Below are 16,222 nucleotides of genomic sequence, written 5' to 3'. Positions count from 1 at the left end.
CCAGTGAGCATCCGTCTAAATGTACGACCCCGATTTTTCTTCCTACTACACAGGGTCTACTACGGATCACCGACTGCCTATATGAACAAGATCTTATACAGTCAAAAGTGTGGCTTGAACACGTATTATATGCTGATGCGGGCTATATTTTTAGCCAATTTTTTATATTTTGGTGTGGAGGGAGTAGAAAACAAATACAGAAGAAACCCCGTTACATTTTTTTTTCTCAACCAGGGAAAAGCCGACCTGGAAGAAAACGTACGTTGGGCTATAAAAGGGAGGCCCCTTAGAATCGCGTAATCTGCATTCTACCCCCGAGAGCCCCCGAGAAACAGAAAGAGGGCTTGCGCGCAAAACATCCTGTCGCTAGATCTCGACCGCAGGAGCAGGATCGATGGAGAGGGCGTCTTCCTCCTCGACCGCGGCCCCTTGGCCGAGCGATTCGGGGTGGACGACGACGGGACGCTGCCCCCTCTGCGGCTGGGAGGAGAGCGGGGTCACCGTCGCCCTCATCTTCGAGCACGCGTCGCGCTGCCGGGAGAGGCGATTCGAGATGCTGCAGCGCCAGGCGGAGGAGCGGATTGCCGGTGAGCAAGCAAAGAAAGGTCGCCGCCATGCGCATATCAAGCTTCGGAAGAACTAGTGGTGAGTCCCCCCACCCCCCCAATCCACCGCTTTCTTCCTCTTTCTTTCTTTCTTTCTTTCTTTCTTTCTTTCTTTCTTTCTTTGGGGGTCTCAACTAGGGTTCCTGCTCGAGCGAAATCCCCACTTCTTGTAGCTTCGATCCCGCAATTCTCTCTCCTAACATTTTCTTTCCATGATTCTTATGCAGTGCTGGCGCGTCAACGAGGAGGATCGACCCAACACCGGAGTGGAAGAGTTCCAGAGGACCGACTGCATGAGTAGTTTCGGTTTTATATTAGCCCTGTCCCGTAGGACTTTGCTGAACTCACGTAGAGTTTTAGCAAAATTGGCTTAGGAAGCCATATACTAGAACAAAAAATGCAGATTTTACTGCACATATGCCACTATACTGTAATCATTGATGCCCATAAAAGATGGCATTTTCTGTTAGATGTTCCTTTAGTTTCCTTTTCTTCCATCCGGTGCTTATTTCTGCAATAGGGAACCTCTCTGCGTTCTTTTTGCGAATGGAATTGAGCTAGTAAATGTTGGGTCTTTTCAGACTTCATCTTTGTTTCTTTTTTGGATTTATTGTGAGTGATTGACTCAAGGGTTTGACAGAGGTATTTTCCGCTCTCTGAGGATCTCTGCCACCGCAATGGCAGCGGCAGGGATGACAGGCAGTACAGGAGGGAGAACCTGCAGTACAGGCCTAAGAGTAAGCCATCCTCTGTGTCTGCTTCTGATGTTGATCAGAAGTATGAAGGGAAGGTGGAGCCTGCTGCTGAGGAAAAGCAGGTGGAAGCCCCTGCTCAGAATGTTGTTGAAGCCGTCCCTGCCTCTGAATCTGACAAGTCTACAGGGTATCTTCCACCGAGCCTTGACCTTTTATTTTCTGTTGGTTATTGTACAAGTTTTCCTTGCTTTGTTGTGAAACGTAACCATTATCCTTCAAGTTAACCTCATTGATGTTTGAAACTGATGCAAGGATGTGCAAAAAGATGATTCTAAGAAGAGGGAGAGGGTGCCAAAAAGAAGCCAGAGGGAGAAGGTGCCGATAATGAGGGAGCCTAGAAGAAGGATAAGACCAATAAGACCAAGTGTCTCAGTGGCTCTGTCAAGAGGGAGCTGAAGAAGCAAAAGCCTAAGAAGGAAGACTCTGATGGGGATGCTCCTAATGAGACTGCTCAGGAAGAGCAGGAGGCTCCCATTGAACAAGAGAAAATTGTACTTTTCTACACTTGCGGTTACTTGCCTCACGTACAGACCCTTTGCTCTGTTTTTCAAGCTTTTTAGTGATGTGCTAATTTGGAGCAGGTGATTGCCCTTGAAGAATATGAGAAGATGCAAGAAAGGAAGAAGTCCCAGGAGGCCTCTAAACCTGAGGAGAGGAGGGCTGCTGCTGTAGATTTTGAGGGTCTCCAGCTCTTAGAGAAGAAGAAGATTGAGGATGATGCTAAATTGAAGGCGGAAAATGTTCGCAAGGCAAAGGAGGCTGCTGCAAAGGAAGCCAAGCCTCGCAAGGTAGTGAAATTAACTTATCTTTTCTTTTTACAACTTTTTAGTCTTCCAACAATATGCATTTTGAATTTTGATGCTGAGATATGAAAGGGGCATGTTTTACCTTACTGAACCATCTTCTGAAATCTAGGCATGTCCTTAGAATGTACGATCACTACTTCAGTGCTGTTTAATTTGTATTGCGCTTGTTAGTGACAGTGTGATCCTTACTGCTGCTTTTTGCTGCAGGCTATCAGCATCCAGGAGTACCTGAAGCCAGAGGATGGTTCAGAGTACGTGCCTCCTACCCCACCGAGGCGCCCTCAAAATGGCGGCTACAGGGGAGGCCGTGGCAACGGTGCTTACAATGGCTGTAGCAGCCGTGACAGCAGCTCTGAGTGCTGGGTCTACAACGCTGGCCGCGGCCATAACTCCATCGTGTTCCACAACGCCGAGGCCAAGGCCAACGCCAACGACAGTGGCGCCCCAAGGAGGGGTGAGGGTTACAATGGCGAGCGCCGGCAAGGCGGCTACCACTTACCAGCAAGGTGGGTACAATAGCGGCAGGTACCAGGAGCGCCAGGATGGGTACAATGGCGAGCGCTGGGATCAGCAGGGTGGGTACTACCAGAAGCGCAGGGATGCCTGCAATGGTGACCGCCGGGAGCAAGGCAGGTACAATGGTGGTGGCCGGGGCAATGGTGGTTACCAGGAGCGCAGGGATGCCTACAATGGCAACCGCCAGGAGCAAGGCCGGTACAATGGTGGCCGGGGCAACGGTTACCAGCACCACCAGGATGGCTACAATGGTTACTGGGGTGGGTACTACAACAGTGGGCGGGGCAATGGCGGATACCACCAGGGCGGCAACTACCGGCAGAGGCAAGCTCCCAAGCCAAAGGAGGAGGATAAAGTGGTGATCACAGAGGCCGACTTCCCAGCTCTAGGTGGCGCATCTCAGGCGCAGTCCCAGGCCTAGATAGGTCTTTTTTTCTTTCTTATTATTAAGAGGGAGAGGAGAGTTTAGAGGAAAGAAGAGGAGACAGTTTTGTAACAGAGCTACTATGTGGTATCATGTGTTGCCCTGGGTTTATTATAAGCTTTGGTGTTAGTTTACTTGTCAATTGTTTTGTTTCTGATGAAGTGTGGGCTGTAATATGGTTTTGTTGTCGTTGAAATTGCAATAGGAAGCAGAAGATTTTTGGCAAAATCAAGCACTTTATCATCATGCCCTCTGAAGGAAAAAATGTTTTCAGGATCAGGTTCTGCATGACAGGTACACTTAAGCTAGAACTAGAAGTTACTCTTTATGCACGTGTGGTTTGATAATTATTCATGGTACACCAAAGGATGTTCTTTAGTCTAAACCCTGCAATTTTTTGTTCTCGACATTTTGTGGCACTACTGCAGTACTATTATCCTTTCCATCGCATCCACTATGTTCAGTTACAAATACTTAGCAAGTGCTAACATGTGAAAACTCTGAGCCAAAGAACAATGTCGTAAAGACATTTAGTCCCTATAGGCTAAATTTTATCATTGCATTCTCTAATTCACATAACACAGTAGGTAAGCTGCACTACATGAATTAAGACAGCAGAAAAGATGTTCACAAACCATCCATGACATTCTCTAATTCTGTAATGTTCTTCTGTACGCAAGTTCTCAGTACATTGTTACTAGTTTGTAACGCTCACATATATTATATCTCCCTGATGCCATTTCACGGCCGTGCATAAACTTGGCTGTTATAAACATTGACATCTTTTACATAATCAGTTGCTCGTGCACTTCTGCAGGCTGTTTAAACTGCTCTATTTTTTGCTGGGTGTACGACAAGTACACTTCCAGACTTAAGCTGGAAGTTATTTCTGATTTACATGCTAGTAGTTTGACAATTATCCATGGCATGCCAAAGATGTTCATTTGTCTGAACTCTGCTGTTTTTGCTATCACTGTTTTGTGGAACACAGGCAACCTGATCCAATTCTCACTTGTAAAGCTAATTTTGATGGATACGCACTCCAGAGATACTAAGAACAATATGGTAGGAGCTAGGGTTCTACCGGGTCTTGGCCGGAGATTGTAGGGGAAGGAGGGAGGTGGACGAGCTCGTGACCACGGCGGCCGGCGTGTGGGCGCCGTCTCGCGCGGAGAGGAAGGCGGTGGTGATGGGAGAGGCGGCGGCTAGGTTAGGGTTCCGGCTCCTCTAGGAGCCGGGCAATAGTTTATGTCTTATTGCTTAATTCCAAACGGGAGTCTTACAACTGTTTATATAACCTCGCTGCTAAAAATAAAATAATTTGGGCTAAGCCCCTAACTAGACGCGCCCATTGGGCCTCCTCCGGCTATAAGTGATGCCGGTCATAACATCTCTCCCCGCCTGCGCAAACAGCTCGTCCTCGTGCTGGAAGTCTGGATAGTGATGGCGGAACTCGTCACGTTGCTCCCAAGTTGCATCCTCCTCCGGCAGGCCTTCCCACTGGATCAACAAGTACCACACCCCGCGACGCAGCTGGACCTGCAACACCTTCGCCGGTCCGGGAAGGAGACGGCCGTCGGAAGTCGGAGGAAGTGCCGGCGTGGCCGCCGGCGAATCCCCACGGAAGGGCTTCAACAGCCCCACATGAAAGACGTCGTGGATGCGAGCACCGGCCGGAAGCTGAAGGCGGTAGGCCACCTTGCCGATGCGCTCCAGCACGACAAATGACCCAGCGTAGCGAGGACCCAGCTTACGCTTCGCGCGTGGGTCAAGGGACTGCGTAGAGTGGTGAAGAAGACGCAGCCACACCCAGTCGCCCACCGCGAACCCTACCTCGCGGTGGTGGCCGTCGTCGTAGTGCTTGGCCAACTGCTGGGCCTGAACGAGTAGTTGCCGCACCTCCGCAAGCATCTCGCCCCGTTTGCGAAGAAGGTCGCCTGCCGCCTCCGTCCTAGCCGTCTCCGGGTCAACCGGCAGGATGGGCGGGGGCGGTCGGCCATAGACCACCTCGAATGGCGTAGTGTGCAGGGCGGAGTGATAAGAGGTGTTGTAGCAGCACTCCGCCCATGCTAGCCAGTCCACCCAAGCCCGAGGATGACCACCTGTCACACAACGCAAATACATGGCAATCACCTTGTTGACCACCTTGGATTGGCCGTCCGTCTGAGGATGGAAGGTCGTGCTGAGGCAGAGCTTCACGCCCGCCATCCGGAAGAGATCGCGCCAGACATGCCCCGTGAACACTGGGTCCCAATCACTGACGATCGAAGAGGGAAACCCATGTAGGCGGACGATGCCGTCGAAGAAAGCACGGGCCACGGAGGTGGCAGTGTAGGGATGGCCGAGCGCAGTGAAGTGTGAGTACTTGGAGAAGCGGTCGACCACCGTGAGGATGACGGACTTGCCGCCCACCTTGGGGAGGCCCTCGATGAAGTCCATAGAGATATCGGCCCAGACCTGAGAGGGCACCTCCAAGGGCTGTAGCAGCCCAGCCGGCCGCTGTGTCTCCGTCTTGTTACGTTGGCACGTAAGACAAGACCTCACCCAGTCTCGGACCAGGGCCCGATCGCCGGAAGGTAGAAATCGGCGCGGAGACGGTGGAGGGTCTTCTGCACGCCCTCGTGGCCGGCCGAGTGTGCCAGCAGTAGAACCGGGTGACGAAGGTCGCCGTGATCCGGCACGAAGAGGCGGCGCCCATGCAGGAGCAAGCCATCCGCCAAACGCCACGGCTCCTCCAAGTCGCTGTCATCAAGACGCTGCGGAAGGAGCTAAGTGTCCGACGCCTCTACGCTGGCCCTGTGGATGTCGTCGATGAGGGCAAAGGAGGGCCCCGAGCGGATGCAGAGGGCCGCCCCGTCGGCGGTGCCGGCGTCCGCGTCATGGTCGGCGTCGCGGCGGGACAGGGCGTCGGCTACGGTGTTAAGATGGCCCGAACGATACTCGACGGTGAAGTCGAAGCCAAAGAGCTTAATGATCCACTGGTGCTGCGGCACAATCAAGAGCCACTGGTCCAGTAAGAACTTGAGGCTGTAGTGATCCGTGCGAATACGGAACGGCCGCCCCCAAAGATATGGCCGCCATTGGCGCATGGCCTGCACCAAGCCAATGAGCTCCCGCTCATAGGCCGCGAGCTTATGATGGCGCGCGGCGAAGGGCCTGCTGAAGAACGCAAGCGGCCCGTTGCCCTGATGGAGGACGACGCTGAACCCCACACTGGAGGCATCGCAGTCCACCATGAACGGACGGTCGAAGTTGGGCATCTAGAGGACGGGACCCGTCGTGAGGGCCCTCTTGAGGGCCTCGAACGCCTCAGTGGCCTCCGCATCCCAGGCGAAGGCGTCGCGTCGCAACAGGCGTGTGAGCGGAGATGCGATGATGCCAAACTCCCGGATTAATTTCCGGTAGTACCCGGCGAGGCCCAAGAAGCCGCGGAGAGCCCGCGGTGAGTGCGGCGTCCGCCACGGCCGCCACCTTGTCGGCGTCCATAGCGTCACCCTCGGCCGAGATGACGTGGCCGAGGTAGGCGACTGAAGTCGTGCCGAACGAGCACTTCGAGCGCTTAAGATGAAGATGGTGCGCTCGAAGCTCGTTGAAGACGATGGCGACGTGCTGAAGGTGCTCCGCCCACGAGGCGCTGTAGATAAGAATGACATCAAAGAAAACAAGCACAAACTGACGCAAGTAGGGGCGGAGGACGTCGTTCATGAAGGCCTGGAAGGTCGCCGGGGCGTTGGAGAGGCCAAAAAGCATCACCAAGAACTCGAAGTGGCCGTGATGAGTCCGAAACGCTGTTTTCGCGACATTGTCTGGGTGCATCCGCACCTGGTGGTAGCCCGAACGGAGGTCGAGCTTGGTGAAGAAGCGCGCCCCATGTAGCTCGTCCAGGAGCTCGTCGATGACCGGAATAGGAAATTTGTCCTTGAGCGTCTGGGCGTTAAGGGCACGGTAGCCGATGCAGAAGCGCCATGTGTCGTCCGCCTTACGGACGAGGAGGACCGGCGCTGAAAACGGCGAAGTAGAGATCCGGATGATGCCCAAGGCGAGCATTAGCGCGCACTGCCGCTCCAGCTCGTCCTTCTGCAGCTGGGGGTAGCGGTAGGGGCGCACCGCCACCGGCGCCGTGCCTGGCAGGAGATGAATGCGGTGATCATACACCCGGGCTGGCGGAAGACCCTGAGGCTCGTCGAAGAGGTCGCGGTGCTGCTGTAGAAGGTGATCCAACAAAGGGTGCTCGGGCCCTGCAGCAGTCGCGGCCAGCTGCATCTGCGGCGCTGCCGGTGAGGCGCCACCCACGCCCTCCCACTGGACGCGGTACCCCTGGCGCCAGAAGGTCATCGTCAGGGCGTCGAAGTCCCATAGGATGGGACCGAGGGTCCGCAAGAAGTCGACGCCGAGGATGAAGTCGAAGCAGCCCAAGTCGATGCCGGCGCATGTGATGGTGAAGTGCTCGTCGCCGATGGTGATGGGCACGTTTTGCGCCAACCCGTGGCAGCAGAGTTGGTCGCCGTTAGCCACGGTGACCCGGAGTTGCTCCCCTCCCGTCGGCTGTAGCGCTATGTGGCGCCGGTGGCGGCCCCCACCGAGACGGTGCCGCCTGTTGCAAGGCCTGCGTGCGACGCTCGAAGGCGCGGGCGTAGTACATCGCCGTCTGGAGGTCCTGGGGTCCCCGAAGCTCCATGTCCACATGGATATGATCCGGTAGACCGCCGACGAAGAGCACGGCCCGCTGACGAGCCGTCACGCCGGGCGCGTGGCACGCCAGGGCCTGGAAGCGGTCGGCGAAGTCCTGCACCGTGAAGGTGAAGGGGAGCCGGCCTAGCTCCGCCAGCCGGCTCCCGCGCATTGGCGGCCCAAAGCGAAGGAGGCAGAGCTCGCGAAATCGCTCCCATGGGGGCATGCCGCCCTCGTCCTGCTCGAGGGCGTAATACCACGTCTGTGCGGCGCTCCGAAGGTGATATGAGGCGAGCCAGGTGCGGTCCGACGCGAGTGTACGTTGCCCCGGAAAAACTGCTCACATTGATTCAGCCAGTTGAGGGGATCCTCGGTGCCGTCGTAAGTGGCAAAGTCGAGCTTGGCGAAACGCGGCAGTGTATGAGTATGACCGCCGTGGGAGTACGGCGTGTCGGTGCGGAGCAGCGAGGGGGGCGGCGCCGGTTCGGTGGACACAGGGGCCCCCCCATGGAACGGCTGCTCGTCGAGGCCAGCGTAGGGGCCGGCGGCGCCGGAGGACCCGTCGTACTGTAGGGTGGGTTCCGAGGTCATCGTGTAGACCGGCTGCGGCGACGACCCGGACAACCAGGCCGGTGGGGGTGATGGCGAGGGCGGAAACCTGACTTGGTGGATCGGGACTCCCGCCGGCGCGGTTGTAGCCGGCCCGGAGCTGGTCGGCGGTGGCGCCTGGAGCTGCGGCTGCTGCTGCAGCGGGGCGACGGGCGCAGCGGGGCCTGCGCCGGCCACGGCAACCAGGGCGGGGTGGTGGTGGGGGCTGGCGGCAACTGCTGCTGGGGCTGTGGCGGCCCGGCGATCGCGGCGGAGGCCGCCGGGTGGAGCGGCTGCCATGGCAGGAGCAGCGGCCCGGTGGCGGCGGTTGGTGGTGCGGCCTGCGGCAGCCCGTAGGGGCCGGCCAGGTAGAGGCGGATCCCCTGGACCGCGGAGTGCGCCGGTGACTTCCTCCGGGGTGAAGACAGCGGCAACCGGGGTGGCGGAGGTAACCGGCACCAGCGGTGGAGGGGCGCTGTTCGGGGCGACTAGCAGGGCGGTGGTGGAGGTTGGCAGCGGCGAAGACATGATCGCAACCGAGCTACCTGATACCAAATTGGTAGGAGCTAGGGCTCTACCGGGTCTTGGCCGGAGATTGTAGGGGAAGGAGGGAGGTGGACGAGCTCGTGACCGCGGCGGCCGGCGTGTGGGCGCCGTCTCGCACGGAGGGGAAGGCGGCGGCGATGGGAGATGCGGCAGCTAGGTTAGGGTTCCGGCTCCTCTGGGAGCCGGGCAATAGATTATGTCTTATTGCTTAATTCCAAACGGGAGTGTTACAACTGTTTATATAACCTTGCTGCTAAAAATAAAATAACTTGGGCCCATTGGGCCTCCTCCGGCTATAAGTGACGCCGGTCATAACACAATAACAAAAAAAAATCAAGCAAATTTATTTCTATAGATAAGTTCCAAAAACGATGAACTACATGGATGCTAACTGTAGGTCCTCTATTGTTTCATACTTGTGAGGCATAGATTTCCATAGTCAGTTTCTGTTTCTTGTGTGCTTACATATCCTTTTCTGTAGGCAACCGAGAGGGCATGGCAGGAACTATGCAAGATGTATTGTTCTTTTCTTGTAATCCACTGTTTCTCATTACAGATACTTAGCCAAGTGCTAACACAATTGAAAACTCCCAGCCAACACACAAGGGTCTTAAGCCCTTCAATATCCTTGACATTCACTCTATATATTTATCATTGCAGTATCTCAACTCAGAAGATAGGCTGCACCACATGATTTTCCCAAACCATCCATGACATGACATTAGGACTCTTGATTTATCATGTTCATCTGTTTAATGTTCTTGTGTAGGCAAATGGTCAGTATATTGTTACTAGTTTATAACACTCGCATATCTATTTATCTGGATCTTGTATGCATATGACTTTCTTTCTCTAGATTGGTTCTTGCGTCTAAATTAGTTTTGTTGGTTCCACCAAAGCCTCTGCTTGTTGGTAATCATCTTTGCTTCAGTTCGCAATTCTCTTTTCTATCATGTTCTCCATGATTCTTACTGCAGTGCTGTCGCATCGGCAATTGAGGCGGATCTGGCACCCTAGACCGGGAAAGAGTTCACAAGAACGGGAATCTATTCATTATGCAGTTTAATTAGGTTTTATCGGATTTTGCTGTTACACTGCCACTGCTGTAGAGGTTTAGCCAAATTGGCTTAGGACGTCATAGTACAAAGAATGCAGGTTTTACTGCACGCGTGTCAGTACTGTAACCATTGATGCCCCAAAAAGGTACTCCCTCTGCCCATAATATAAGAGCGTTTTTGACACAAGTGTAGTGTCAAAAATACTATTATATTATTGGGACGGAGGGAGTAGCATTTTCTGTTAGTTCTTCCTTTAGTTGATCCATACTCTTGTTTTCTTTTGTCAATTGTTTATTTCAACAATAGGGGAACCGGCAGCGATGCCCCTCTGCGTTCTGTTTGCAAACAGAATTGAGATAACAAAAAAAAAATTCAGGCTTAGCGGTTCCATTATTTTATCTTTCTTCCATTCTTTTGTTTCTTGGGTTTGTATAAATGATTGAATAAGTGTTCTATTCTTTGTGAACAACCAAATCCTCAAGGGTTTGACAGCAGTAGGCCTGGCGGTGGGGCTAAGTATTTTCCATTCTTTGCGTCTCCCCTGCTTGGTTCCTATATGTTTGACAGCTTATCTTCTAGGTTATCCGAATTGAGAAAATGCAGTGATAAATACAGAGTAAATTTCCCGTATGTTGAAAAGTTTACAACACTATGGAGGACCTGGTAGTTAGCATCCTTCATGGTGATTTCGGAACTTATCTGCAGTACTGGATTTGGCTGTACATTCTTTTACAAGAATTTATAGCCCTGCTGCTGTGCATAAACTTGGCTCTAACAAGCATTAATGTTTTTTCCTCATCAATTGCTCTTGCACTTCCATAGGATCTTGAAATTGCTCTTTCTTCGCGGATGTAGGACAGGTATACTTCGAGAAGCTATGATTTATGCACGAGTGGTTTGATAATTATCCTTGACATACCAAAAGATGTTCTTTAGTCTATACCCTGCATTTTTTTATATCACCATTTTGTTGAACTACAGCAAGTCTGTATTATTCTTTCCATTTCTTCAGAAGACTCGAGGGGGGGCCCAAGGATTTGGTCGCCCGGCTCCACACAAGATGCCGCCGCCGCCTCCTCCCCGCCGCCCGACGCCTCGACGCCGGCGTACTGGACTTCTCCCCGGTGGTAAGTCATCGTTTCCCCTCCTTTCCCTCGTCGTCTAGGGTTTGCCATCGGCCATGGCTGCTGCCGGAGTTGGTGCCGTCCCAGGACTGGCGGGAGGGGAGCCAGGAGGCGGGGCCGTGGCCGTACATGGCGCCATGCTGCGTCTCTTTCGGCCCCATCATCGAGCTGCTCAACTCCAGGGTGCTCTCCAAGCACTTCAGCCTCGCCTGCCCCAAGTACGGCCCGCCCAAGAAGTAACCACCAACTGCTGGTTGGGATTGATCCGTCCGTCCGTCCATGCCATTCAGCTAGCATACATACAATACTGTTGCTGCTACTAATCGATCTGTCTACTAAAATAATGTGTTGTATTAACTGTTTGTTGTGTCCGGTGTGACAATTTCCTAGCTACTTTTAATTGCTGTTGGTTGTCTTGTCATCGAGTACTTATTAGATTGTGCTAGTAGTTACATGATGCAACTATCTGTCGTGTCATTTCTTATGCGGAGTCAAGTCAAGTGGCGCTGCGTTTTGAACCATTTGATTTTACCATGGAAATCATGCACTTACTGTAAGCCATGAATCTACTGTTGATTAATTCAGGTTAAGAGGATGATGTGTGCTCACACTGTCTTCCTGTCCAACCACCCGTTGTACATGTCAATCCCGATTAAGCAGGATTACAAATACAAATACGATGTTTCTTTGGTGCTCCTTGATCTGAATGTTAATGGAACAATAGCTGCTACTCTGAATTTGTGATGAATCATATTAAAAGTAGTTGTATTTGTTATTTGTGTGTGCTGTGCTTGATGAATTTGGGTCTGAGAAAACCACTCTTGATCATTTGCACTTTAGTTTAGGAGGAAACTGACTACTACATGCATAATATGTATCTTACATAAATCTGGAGAGATTTTCTGCTGAGTATTGGATATCTGAGTTGTTGTTGTTGTTGTTGTTGACCTGAATATTTAAAACGGAAAAAAGCTATCGCCGCTGTTTCTTTTTATATAATTCTTTGTATTTGATTAGCCTAATGGCTGATGCTTTCCGTTTGAGGCACAACTTGACTCAAAACTGAATAATGCAGTAGTATATTATCTTTGTATGTCATATTATCCCCTTCAAATACTATGGCTGGAAAAGACTAAAGCCTTTTCCGATTTGCACCAACCAAGGGCTACGTGTGTTCTTTCACAGACTGGTACTATGCTTTATGCCCAATGAAGCTATGTTGTTAATTTGTTATATCATGATTTTAGCCCAGCAGATTGTTAGAATGTTTACCCTCAGTTGAGCGTGTTATCCAATCTGCCTAGAATGTTTACAGGCTATGCTTTATGCAAACAGAGTTAGGCATTAACAGAGTTAGGAATTATATAGAGACTGCGAGTTCATGTTTATATATGCCCAATGAATCTGTCGGTCGTCCTTCAGTTCTGTGTATCCATCTGTTTGCTTTGTCTTTGTTTTTCCTGTTTTCAATCTTTACTTTCAGACTCTTGCAATTGTTGGTAAACAATTCTTACTCTCAGATGTAACATGATAACAACTACTCCCTCCGTTCCGATTTAGTCGTCGTGGTTTTAGTTCAAATTTGAACTAAAACCACAACGAGTAAATAGGAACAGAGGGAGTACACTAGTACTAAATAGGATGCATATAGAAAAAGATGGTTTATAGTATTTCTTCTTATGAAGAAAGAAAGAGCTGCTGTAGAAAAGGAGACGGAGCAATTCGGTGCTCGAGCTCAGCTAGTCCCGAAATCGCTGGCATCCGTAGCTGCGTTGGGATCGTAACAATTCGTGCTGGCATGTCAGAACGTTGCGGGCAAATAATGAGGATACGGTTGCTATACGGTACGAAACAGTGCGACCGGTGGGCCAATTCAGTAAGGACGGATGCGACTGAATCATGCGGGCCTTTCTGGGCCGTGGACCAGGATGTACGCGAAAACCTGAGTCGTCGTTTTCCTTTGCGCCCGCATGCTTTGACGCGAGCTATGCAGCAGATCCCGGATGGCTTCAGCAAGGAGAGTCGGAGACATCGGCGGCCGCCTGGTGCACAACTGCTCTGCCCGACAAGCTGGCTGGGCTGTGAAGGAGGTGGCATGGCGGTCCACAGGAGGTTGCTCGTGCACGTGCACGAGGTTGAGGCCGCCGGATACGGTTTCAGGGAGTAGGAGCTTTAAGCAGGAGGTTGACCGCAACCAAGATCATGCTTCTCGGGAATAAGCTCGTTGTCTAGACAGGTGACTCGCGGCGATGAGGGTGGTGTCTCAGGTGGAGATAATGAATCGCACGTCGTGGATACTCCGACCGCCGTGGGCCCGTGGCCGAAGTTGACGAGGCTGGGGAGGAGGAGGTGAGCAGCATTGTCGCAAAACGAAGGCGTCTGCAGGCATAGGGGCTAGATATCTAAGATATGATCTACAGTAGCTAGTAGCAAATGGTAACAAGCTCGTTGCGATGTTGTAGTTGTATAATGAATCGTTGAACCTTTTGGGTGTGCACATGTGTCTGATGTGATGAATGGCAGCTCGTGTTCAGCAAATCCAAAGATCGCTTTTGGAGTTGCGAGCTTTTTGCTATACTCCCTCCGTCCGGAAATACTTGTCGAAAGAATGGATGTATCTAGACATATTTTAGTTTTAGACGCATCTATTTATATTTATTTTTGTGATAAGTATTTTCGGACGGAGGGAGTAGTATTTATCGTCCTTTGTGTTTTTTGTGTGAACATTTACAATTTCAAGTCATCAGGGGTGGTGGCTGCGAGGCGGTTTGGGTCTTTGAAAGGATACCACTTCTCGGGGTGAAGCAATTAGCATAAACAGCTCAGACTTTGATTAATGATGAAGAAGGCCATTGGCATTTAAAATAATAAAACTGCTGAGTGTCTGCATGCATGCGCTCCATGCATGTTAAGGGATGCTGACACTATTCTTTTTTATCTGTATATATAGACACCAGCTCGCGATGAATGCGCCCAACCTGTTTCGCGTGCAGGCTGCCGTCTCCTGTCGCAATGAATGCACCCTGGTCCGTCCATTGTTTAAAGGCAATATCGCTGAATACAGCTAAGAATACAACCGATGACACGCATCTTCAGGCGAGCAGACGGGTATGATTTCAGGAGCAGCTGAGCCTGAGCTCAGAATCGAATATTCGATGATCGCAGTCACTACTTAGTAGTGTGAAGTCATCTGCAATTAGAACTCACTGTCTAGTGCACTGCTTTTACAAGATTGCAATTCCTGCTCATATTTGATTTTAATCTACATGGAGACTTTGGAGAACTAGCATCCAGTTTAGGCTACAAATGTTTGCAGAAAACATTCAGTTGCATATAGGACGTGTATCTTTTGTTCCTAGCATTGTTGTATCTTAATATTTCTTTTATTTACCGCGTCCTTGTAATCTAGGGAACCATATCTGCAAGCTAGAGTTTAGGCTATATTTTTTTTGTAGAGTTTATATATCTAATGTAGAATAATTAGGATTCAACGAGTGTAAACCTGTTACTTCCCTTGCCAATGAATTGACCCGATGAAATGAATGTAGTTTATAAATCTGGAAAATAAAATACAAAAGGCGCATCGAAAGCTTTATATTGCTTCCATTTGGGAAACTGGCAACTGGCAATGGCTTCATTTTATACAGCTACGACAATGTTGAACCTTGTTTTTTGAGACACATATAATCACTATGCCTGCTCGAGTAACACTTTTTGTTCTCAGCCGGACGCTACAAAAGCAAGCAAATTCATGGAACTTCTACTGTATCTTATATCTCCCTGCTGCCTTTTCTCTGCTGTGCGTAGACATGGCTCTAATAACATTGTTGTTTTTACATAATCAATTGCTCTTCACTTCTATAAGCTGTTCAAGTGCACTTTCTTCGCTGGGTGTTGGACAAGTACACTTCTAGACTAAAGTTTGACAATTATCCATGGCAATACCAAAGATATTCGTTAGTCTCAGTCCTGCCGTTTTTGCTATCACCGTTCTGGGGAAGGCAGGCAACCCTATCCAATTCTCACTTGTAAAGCTATTTTTGATGGATATGCTCCAAGGATAATGAGAACGGTAACAAGAAATACATACAAGAAAAATACTTTCCATAGATAAGTTCCGAAAACGATGAATGACAGGATGCTAACTAGGTCCTCTAGTGCTTTGCGTACTTGTGATTCATAATATTTCCATAGTCACTTTCTGTTTCTTGTGTGCTGACATATCTCCTTTTGTAGCCTGTAGGTTATCAAGAGGGTATGGTAGGAACCACAGGAACATTGTATGATTCTTTTCTTGGCATCCATTATTATCCATTACAAATACTTAGCTCAGTGTTAAAACACCTGAAAACTCTGGCCCAATGCAGCAGGGTGATAAGCTCTTCAATACCTTTGACATTCTCTCTCTCAACTCAGATAACACAGAAGATAAGCCGCACAACATGAGTTAAGATTAGAGAAGATTTTTCTAGACCATCAATGGCATGACCTTGGGACTTCTGATTTATCATGTTCATCTACTTATTTTGTGTGTGTAGGGAAGTGGTCAATAGTCAGTTCATTGTTACTAGTCTGTAACTGTTATGACCGGCCAAGTCTATGGCCGCAGGAGGCCCACCGGGCAATCTTAGCCCGCAAGTTATCTTAGTTTTATTTCCTATCGTGGTTATATATACGACTTGTAAGACTATTTTCAGAATTAAGCAATAAGACTATTTCTATTGCCCGGCTCCCAGAGGAGCCGGAACCCTAAAACCCTAGCCGCCTCCTGTCTCCGCCGCCGCCCCACGCGCAAGGAAGGCGCCACGCCGCCGGCCGCCGCGCTCGAGCCCTCGCCCCTCTCCCTCCTTCCCCTACAGCCTTCGGCCAAGACCGGACAGAACCCTAGCTCCTAACACCTTGGTATCAGGTACCCGGGTTTCGACCATGTCTTCACCGCCTCCAAACCCGCCACCACCACCGCCGCTACCCGCCAACGCCCCCACCGCCGCTGCCACCGATTCCACCACCACCACCGCTTCTTCGCCGGGCGCCACGGCCTCGCTGTCGGCGCCGATCTCCCCCGCACCCGGCACCACGCCGGGCCAGGGCCAGCCGCAACCCCCCATCCAACAACCGCCACCGTCGCC

At 50.9% G+C, this 16,222-nt stretch overlaps 1 protein-coding gene across 1 annotated transcript; it reads left to right on the top strand.

The window, feature by feature from the left end:
• Positions 1 to 317: 317 nt before the first annotated feature.
• On the top strand, positions 318 to 3,334 carry LOC123070745 (RGG repeats nuclear RNA binding protein A). The gene is made up of 5 exons (XM_044494062.1): positions 318 to 645; positions 833 to 1,487; positions 1,613 to 1,851; positions 1,942 to 2,148; positions 2,374 to 3,334. Exons 4-5 carry the CDS (start codon positions 1,969 to 1,971, stop codon positions 2,683 to 2,685), a joined length of 492 nt encoding a protein of 163 aa, XP_044349997.1. The 5' UTR covers positions 318 to 645; positions 833 to 1,487; positions 1,613 to 1,851; positions 1,942 to 1,968; the 3' UTR covers positions 2,686 to 3,334.
• Positions 3,335 to 16,222: the final 12,888 nt, after the last annotated feature.

This window comes from Triticum aestivum, chromosome 3B (assembly GCF_018294505.1).
Source record: "Triticum aestivum cultivar Chinese Spring chromosome 3B, IWGSC CS RefSeq v2.1, whole genome shotgun sequence".
Taxonomy (NCBI): Eukaryota; Viridiplantae; Streptophyta; class Magnoliopsida; order Poales; family Poaceae; genus Triticum; species Triticum aestivum.
This window is presented reverse-complemented; position numbering and strand designations above follow the sequence as displayed.

Excerpts from the sequence above, each read along its gene's own strand:
- LOC123070745 (XM_044494062.1), top strand. The coding sequence starts at position 1,969 with ATGCAAGAAAGGAAGAAGTCCCAGGAGGCCTCTAAACCTGAGGAGAGG. Across the intron at positions 2,149-2,373 it reads AGGAAGCCAAGCCTCGCAAG|GCTATCAGCATCCAGGAGTA; the intron begins GTAGTGAAATTA and ends TTTTTGCTGCAG.